Source organism: Triticum dicoccoides, chromosome 2B, assembly GCF_002162155.2.
Source record: "Triticum dicoccoides isolate Atlit2015 ecotype Zavitan chromosome 2B, WEW_v2.0, whole genome shotgun sequence".
Lineage (NCBI taxonomy): Eukaryota > Viridiplantae > Streptophyta > Magnoliopsida > Poales > Poaceae > Triticum > Triticum dicoccoides.
The window spans coordinates 16,428,841-16,438,218 of NC_041383.1; the positions used below are offsets into that span (position 1 = coordinate 16,428,841).

At 40.7% G+C, this 9,378-nt stretch overlaps 1 protein-coding gene across 2 annotated transcripts in view; it reads left to right on the forward strand.

The window, feature by feature from the left end:
- Window positions 1-5,299: 5,299 nt before the first annotated feature.
- LOC119361789 (disease resistance protein PIK6-NP-like) overlaps window positions 5,300-9,378 on the forward strand; it is a 19,051-nt gene continuing 14,972 nt past the window's right edge. For both annotated transcript variants that reach the window (XM_037626940.1, XM_037626941.1), the window contains exon 1: window positions 5,300-6,163. In XM_037626940.1, the coding sequence (XP_037482837.1) occupies window positions 5,340-6,163 (824 nt within the window). In that variant the 5' untranslated portion in view covers window positions 5,300-5,339. The remainder of the gene's footprint in view (window positions 6,164-9,378) is intronic.

Consider the following 9,378-nt stretch of genomic DNA (forward strand, 5'->3'; position numbering starts at 1 on the left):
ATTTATTTTATTTTGTTTCTACTTACAACAAAATACATATTGTTGCTATTTTTATTTTGTTTCCAGCTTTTTTGTTTTGTTTTCTGCATTATTTATTTTCTTTTGTTTTTTGCTTTATTTTTTAATTCTTTTTGCTTTTAGGTCAGCAAAATTATAAACTTTCTGTTAGTGCCATTAGTTTTAGAAAAATTATAAACTTTCTGTTAGTGCCATTAGTTTTCAAATTTGAATAGTTAAAATTCGATATTTTTGAAATTTGTGTGAATCACAAGTTTGTGATTAACTTTACTAAAAGAATGAACATAGATGCGCCTATAGAAAAATTCAACCTAAATTCATAATAAATTTCTATGAATTTCAGAGAAAATTCACTATGAATTTAGGTCAAATTCCCTGTATAGGGGCATCTATTTTCACTTTGAGAGGAGCTCAACAAGGCAGAGAGGGACGGGCTTATAAACCGGTGTGAGTGCCCTTCGGTTGGCGAAGTGGGACTAAACTCTGAGCGCAACGAGGACCAACCCTTTAGTCCCGGTTTGTGGCACAAACCGGGACTAATGGTCATGGGCCAGGGGCAAGGCGCATTGGTCCCGGTTCGTGCGTGGAACCGAGACCAAAAGGTCCAGACGAACCGGGACCAATGGCCCACGTGGCTGCCCTCTTGAGAGTGTTCTTGGTGAGAACATAGTTGACAAGGAGCGAACCGGGATTAATGGTATTACGAGGGCCGAACCATAAGACATTAAAGCATTTCACATGAACTCCGAAAAAGTTAAAAGTTGGCATGGTATCATAATTTCACCCACATAGCATGTGCATGTACAAAACGGACAATGGTATCATACTCGTCTGTTACAAAGTTGGCATGGTATCATCATAATAGTTACGGGAGAAAGTCTTCACTTTTTCTTAGGTTGTGTCATTTGCTTATTGCGCCGTAACCATGGATAATCTTCATCGTTTATCAGGATGCTTGGGTCAGCCTTGACTTTGAAGGGAGGAATTTCATGAAACTTTTCATACTCTTCAGACATATCTGTCTTGCCCTCCACTCCCACGATGTCCCTTTTTCCTGAAAGAACTATGTGACGCTTTGGCTCATCATATGATGTATTCGCCGTTCTTATCTTTTCTTTTTCTCGGTCTGGTAGACATGTCCTCCACATAGATAACCTGTGCCACATCATTGGCTAGGACGAACGGTTCGTCAGTGTACCCAAGATTTTTCAGATCCACTGTTGTCATTCCGTACTGTGGGTCTACCTGTACCCCGCCTCCTGACAGATTGACCCATTTGCACTTAAACAAGGGACCTTAAAATCATGTCCATAGTCAAGTTCCCATATGTCCACTATGTAACCATAATAAGTGTCCTTTCCCCTCTCGGTTGTTGCATCAAAGCAGACACCGCTGTTTTGGTTAGTGCTCTTTTGTGATCCTCTAACATGCGATCGAACTTCAGCTTCTCCTTTTGACTTTCGCATTGCGTCCTTGCATCGACAATGACCCGGCGGAGATCATCATCATCGGGCACATCGTCTGGTTCCTCTTGATCTTCAGCAGCTTCGCCCGTTGCAGCATCATCGTGCACATCGTTTGGTTCCTCTTAATGTTTAGTAGCATCACCGTATTCAGGGGGCACATAGTTGTCATCGTACTCTTCTTCTTCGCCGTCTTCCATCATAACCCCTATTTCTCGGTGCCTCGTCCAAACATTATAGTGTGGCATGAAACCCTTGTAAAGCAGATGGATGTGAAGGATTTTCCGGTCAGAGTAAGACTTCGTATTCCCACATATAAGGCATGGACAACACATAAAACTATTCTGCTTATTTGCCTCAGCCACTTCGAGAAAATCATGCACGCCCTTAATGTACTTGCAAGTGTGTCTGTCACCGTACATCCATTGCCGGTTCATCTGCGTGCATTATATATAATTAAGTGTGTCAAAAATTATTACAGAACATCATGAATAGATAACTAAGTGACCAAATTAATAGAAGTTCATCATCACATTAAAACCAAAGTACATACATAGTTCTCATCTAACAACATAAAGCTCTACAGAGCATCTAAATTAATTAAACATACATTGAAACTATGTAAAACATTTTAATGCGAAAACAAATGTGATCATAATCGCAACCAAGGTAACAATTGATCCAATGGCATAATGATATCAAGCCTCGGTATGAATGGCATATTTTCTAATCTTTCTAATCTTCAAGCGCATTGCATCCATCTTGATCTTGTGATCATCGATGACATCCGCAACATGCAACTCCAATATCATCTTCTCCTCCTTAATTTTTCTTATTTTTTCCTTCAAGAAATTATTTTCTTCTTCAACTAAATTTAACCTCTCGACAATAGGGTCGGTTGGAATTTCCGGTTCAACAACCTCCTAGATAAATAAAATCTATGTCACGTTGGTCGGCATAATTGTCATAAACAATAAATGAACCAATAGTTATGAAAAGATAATATATACCACATCCTAATCATAGACAGGACGAGGACCGACGGGGGCAGATACCAAAACCATCGCACTATATAAGATGCAATAATAAAAGTAAGAAAATAATACAAGTATCTATCTAAACATACAAGTAAGAATATTTTTCCTTTCAGAAAGAAGATAAGAACAAGAAGCTCACCACGGTGGTGCCGACGATGAGATCGGCGCGAGTGATCGACGGCGGTGAAGACGGGGACGGGGCGTGACGGATCGCTAAACCTAGACAAATATTGAGGAAAATGGAGCTTGAAGGACGAGCTTGGAGAGGAGAAAGTTTAAGTAGTGTGGCTCGGGCATTCCATCGAACACCTTGTGTGCATAGGAGGTGAGCTAGAGCACCACCAAGCCCTCTCCCCCTCGGCGGCCAGAAAAAACAGAGCAGTGTGCTCTGCTCTTAAGCGAGGGGGTATATATAGGCACCTCATTGGTCCCGGTTGGTGGCATGAACCGGGACTAAAGGGCAGCCTTTAGTCCCGATTCAAGCCACCAACCAGGACCAATGATGGTGGGCCAGGAGTGAGGCCCATTGGCCCCGGTTCGTCCCACCAACCGGGACCAAAAGGTCCAGACGAACCGGGACCAATGGCCCACATGGCCCGGCCGGCCCCCGGGGCTCACGAACCGGGTGCAATGCCCCCATGGGTCCCGGTTCTGGACTGAACCGGGACTAACAGGCTGATCCGGCCTGGACCTTTGCCCCCTTTTCTACTAGTGATACTTATTGATTTTTACATCCTGAAGATGTATTTATCTCGTAGAGTTCCCAGCGGAGTTTGGCCGCGTTCCTCCTCTATGAGCTGTAGCAGAGTTGGCTCTCTCTCTATCTATCTATCTATCTCTCTCTCACATACACACGCACACGCTCTCGCGAGCACATGAAAATATTGAGGCACTAATTTCTGATTCACTGGTCCTACGGGGACTTGGCACGACAACTTTCCGACTGTCTAATATAACATGTTTTGTCTGGCTTCGACGAGGGAGGGGTGATGACGGCAATGTGTCTTCGGCTCGCTTCAGTGCTTGTAGTCGTTGATGGGTGATCTACGGATCTGGATGTAATTTTTATTATTTCTTGTTTTCGTTCTACTGCCACGATCAAAGATTAATAGATCGAAATGTTTATGTAAAAAAGTAGTATCATGTGATATCCTATTTCTTTTCCAATCCAGAACTTTTTAATATTCGACGCGAACGTTTGTAGTGATGTTGTCGGTTGCGTCCCGCTGTATATGATTATGACCCCGTCTATGACGGGATGGATCCTGCACCACCCAGCCATACCAATGAACTCTCGACACGGAGTTTGGAGATCAACATTTAAACTTTGTAAAAGCTACTCCGTATATGCTTCACATGGCGAGATTGGCAACCGGGAGGGAAAGGGCTCCGCCCCACTCCACTTCCACTATGAAAAAGGTGGCTTTCCTGACTAGGTCACGCGAATATGATTAGACCTCGGTGTGTAATTCTTTGTATACTATATTCCGGCGTGATCTGATTATGCGATCTTTGACACTTGGCTTCATCATTTCGGCACACATTCAGCTCACCTCTTTTGAGAAAGGCTACTAATTGAGGAGATCAACGAGCCATTAATTACACTGGCCCACTAGCCATGACAAACACACCACACTTTGCGTAATTGAGTGGTCAAGTTAGGTGCACCCATGGTATGCATCTCATCTTTTTGCAAACAAGACTTTTTTGTGAGCTTTTGTTTGTTTATATATCAAAAATACAAAGGTGAACATGGGTGCGCGCGCACCCACATGAATAGTAAATTCATAAAATATACTAAAAATTTAAAAATTTCTGAAATTTCGCGGTATAAAACTTAGTCGATCATTCTACTCACGTGTGAAGTTTCATGATGTATTGACATCCATGGTATTTTTAGTGCAGATAATACAAATGCAACTATACTATTCATTAAACAGTGTTTTTTTAATATAGCTTGGATTAGTTCGGTTTTGTCAGTTTTACCCAGATTACCACGGATGTGATTTCTTCGTCAAACTTCATATGCGAGTACACTGGTTGACTATGTATATTACAAAAATAAATTCGGAATTTTTAAATTTTTTCTACCTTTTTTTAATTTACTATTCATAAAGGGTGTGTGTGCACCCATGTTCACCAAATCCACGTCCTTTATATATGCATAGATTACTTTCTTTTGCAAGATAGAAGACTTGAATTGGAGTGTAGGTAAGGTACAACCTCTATTCCTAAATATAAGAGTTTTTTGCAGTGTTTCTTAGCTTGTTACCGGGAGAGACGAACAAAACCTTTACACAAAGGAAACGAATGTTGATGAAAAAGTTTGTTCTTTCAGCTTGTTACGGGTGAAGCAAGCACCGGTTTGCTTGTAAGTAGTAATTGTTTGGTCATATATAGCACCAGTATTTAATTAAGAAACCTTTACCAGCTAGAAGAGGAAACGGTAGCCATATGCCATTGTGTTGTGAATAGCAGGAAGATGATATAGTTTGAAATAAAGGCGAGAGAATAAAACGAACTACAAGATTATAGCTACGAAAGAGAGAGAAATCATTAATTAATTGGACAAGTATTATCAGTGCATCGTACCGCACCAAACAAATGTACTCCCTCCGTCCCAGTGTAGTGTCAAAAATGCTCTTATATTATGAGGCGGAGGAAGCATTATTTAATGCAACTTACACAACCATGATTGTACTGCCTTTCCTTGTAAACTTGCCTGGGTTCTATAAAAAGCAGCGCTTCAGCACCCAAACGTACAACAACCGTTGTGCGCTTGTCAAACAAACAACAAACAATTGATACGAGCAAGGGAGCCATGGATCTGGCAACGGGCGCCATGGGCTCCCTGCTCCCCAAGCTGGTCGAGCTCCTCAAGGATGAGTACAAGCTTAAGGAGAGCGTCAAGGAAGGCGTCAAGTCTCTTGAGAAAGAGATGAAGAGCATGCAAGCTGCCCTCCGCAAGGTGGCCGAGGTGCCGCATGACCAGCTCGAGGAGCAGGTCAAGCTATGGGCGGGCGAGGTGAGGGAGCTGTCCTTTGACATGGAGGATACCGTCGATAAATTCCTTGTGCGTGTTGATGAGGAATCTGAGTCTTCAACCAAGTCGAATAAGCTCAAACAACTGATGAAGAAGATGGCCGGCCTGTTCACCAAGGGGAAGGCTCGCCATGAGATTGCGGATGCGATCAAGGACATCAATAAGCAAGTCCAAGAGGTCGCTGATAGGCGTGCAAGGTACAATGTCGACAATATTGTCGCTCGGCCTGAAGTCGTGACACTTGATCCCCGCCTTCGAGCTCTGTACATGGAAGTGACGGACCTTGTTGGCATTTCTGGAAAAAGGGACCAAGAGCTGATGAATTTGTTGTCCGGGGGAGACGACATGTCCAAGACAACGTTGAAAATTGTCTCCGTTGTTGGATTTGGAGGATTGGGCAAGACCACTCTTGTCAAAACGGTTTATGACAAGATCAAAGAAGATTTCCATTGCAGGGCTTTTGTTTCTGTCGGTAGGAATGGCACCGCAAAAAAGGTTTTAGTGGACATCCTTCTTGCTCTTAAAATCTATGAAAGTCATTTCACCATATTTAATGAAACACAACTCATTGATGAGGTCCGGGAACGTCTCAAAAACAAGAGGTATGTACACATATCACCTCTTGTACTTACTTTGTGGTACTATGTAAATTAATTATGATGTTACCTCCCCCCCCCCCCCTTTCCAAAAATGGATGACATTTAAGGTTTTGCATATTCGTTAATGACTAACTTTGACTACTTATCTTGCACGAACATGTAAGTGAAACTTTATAAAGATATATGAGTTCATTATTTTCCATGAAAAATCTAGCATGATATTTCTGATTGAATAAATTCAAAAGGTATTTTTATTAATTGATATTAGAAAATAGAGAAGTTTGACTAGCTACATGTTTTCTAGGAAGTCATAGTCAAGAGAGATGGAGAACATAATACTACCTCTCTTCCGATTTATAAGGTTTATCTCAAAATTTTAGTTCTTCCATTTTATAAGTCTCAATTTGATTATTTCCCATCACATATTCAGATTTTAAGGTGCATTAAATCACTGCATGCAAGCATTAAGAGAAAAATCATCAAAGCATGTAAAAGTTTTGGGTCATTTATTGGTGAAGCATGCATGCCGTACAGTTAATGCATTAATAAACACAATTTTTTTAGTGAAACGAACGCATTAATTGGGTATTTTTGCAAACTACAAAAAATATTCCACCACTCACCACTTATCCTGGTTGGTGTGATTTTTGAATTGAGCCCTAGGCTAGCCATAGTGGGAGAAACTTAGGGAGGCACTAGGGACTTTTTAGTTCCTGGAAACAAACAGGGAGAGACTTTTTAGGGACTAGAGACTTTTTAGTTGGGACTAGAAAAAGTCCTAGAACTTATGAACCAAACAGGGCCTTAGGTAGTAACATAATGCACCCCAAGACATAATGCTTATGTGGCATGGAGTTAATGAGGAGAGAGGTGCTTGTGGTAACATAATATGTTACCGTAACATAACGCACCCCAATGCAAAATGAGTCTACAACATAATAAATGAAGGCTTGCATGACACTACACTTATGTTACTACCCACTGTGATGGCTACCCACTATGACTAGCTAAAAAACGGAAGGGAGGACGTATTGAAGATTCTAGATTAGTTGGTTTCTTTATGCAACGTGATAAACCTGGCATAATTAATATTGTATTCTCTCATGCATAGATATATAGATCGTACTCAAACATTCCCTAAAAAGATAATAGATTTTCATGGCCCTTTCGCTAGCTCCTCTCATCCCTGCCAGCTCCTCTCATCTTCTCCCCCGCTACCAGTTCTTCTCATCTTCTCCTCCGTTTACTTGGTTAGAATTATGTACTGCATTGCCTACCTCTTATATGTGCGCATGAGCTACACCAGAGTTTTTTTCACTTCAGATATACTATATTAGTAGAAGGTAACCCAAAGTGAATTGCACAAACAAATTCACTATCTTGTGCCCGTTTGAGCAATACACCATTTTTAGATCTAAATATTACATAAAGGTGTATATAATGGAAAGAGTATAACACCTTTTTATTAATACAAATAACTATTAGGGTATTTCTATATATTGGAATCACTATAGGCCAAAAAAATATCCATATATTATTTCATTATGGAAGAAAATATGAATAACTTAGACCTTGCCGTTTTGGTTGAGCTAGTTTCTAATGTGCGTATTAATGGGGTATGTGTAGGGAAATGCGTTATGCAAAAAAATATATGCTACACAATCACACCCCAGAACACTATGAAGACGGGCAACGATGATCTCACCGACAAGCACAGTAGTGGAAGCAACATATAGTCTGTCAATGAACCACGATGATTCCTGTAGCTAGGTTATACCTCACAGCCGTGAGAATTTCTCCGAGATGGTCCGCCAATCAAGAGTAAAGAAGACGACCCCTCTGACGTATCCATGCGTTCTGAAGTAGTAAATCTGGCAGCAATCTGACATCCAGGAAGAAGAGCTCAAGAAAAGTAGAGAGAGAAGCCTAGCGGCATTCCGTCTAATTAGGAGTATAATCTTATTAGCCCAATTAGAAGGAAATTAGAGCCAACGCAAACTGAATTGGGAGGAAACCCATCTAAATCCAGCTTACCTATGGGGATGAAGGTTTCCTCCTCAAGTAGGATTCGGTCCCCTTTCCTTCATTCGGTGGGGGGTACCTTTTGGGCCAATTTGGCCCACTGGGCAATGCCCTCTTGTCTTGGCCCAAGAGAGACTTCTCTCCCAAAAAATATTTTGGAGTTTTTTGGAAGTTTTCGGAACCATTCAGAATCCTGAAACAAAAAAAAAACAGACATGTTATATATACCTTTCCGGAATTCCCAAAACCCTTCCAGGACCATCGAGAACATTTATGGATCCATCCAAAACACTTTCGGTGCTCGATCTGTCATTCCTCTAGTTATCATAAATATACTGGTCATTAAGCGTATGACCCTACATGTTTGGAAATTAGCGCACATCACCCGGAAAACTTTCTATTCAATAGTTAATAACGGGATCTATTCACCCTTGTTAACTCCTACATAACAATGAAGTTCTCGAGCGAACCTTTTGTTCCCGAATACCATTGCCTTTACTTCGTGATACGTTACAAAACCAGAGACAAGATATTGCTGGTATCCCCATGATCGGCACTTTGATTACTATGTCGGTCATCCTCCTTATCGGTTTTGTTCTCTTTACTCGTAAATGTATCCCAGTATCTCTGTGATATCAACCGCATACGTCTGGCCATAGGATAATTATACCGTAATAATAAGTGCGCCCAGAGAGTATGTCTCCATCATCAGAGGAGCAAATACCAGTCTTAAAGTATCGATACCGAATATATGTTTCTGTTATACCTATAAGTTACTTTTATTATCACCCAGCTACGGTGTGACATTAGGGAACCCCAAAGTAGTAACCATCCGGTATGTTGGCATATGATATTATCATGGTCTAAGGAACTAAGTAATCGTCAAAAATCTTTATGAAAGTATCGACAACATAATAATGATGTGATCTCTCAATAATTCATAATTTGGATCTATCCAACATTATTGTTCTGATAACAAGTTGTTATCTTTATTGATAGCATCCTAACAATGGCCATGACTAGGAAAACATGATCATCATCAATACATGAGCTAGTCTTAGAGGCATGACTAGGGATCATATCAACTTTCCACACATGTAGTTGAGTTTTCCTTCGAATCTCATATTCAAGAATCAATGCAAGTATTGCACAGAAAAACTTAGTTATGAACATGTAATATAAAAATACATTTATTA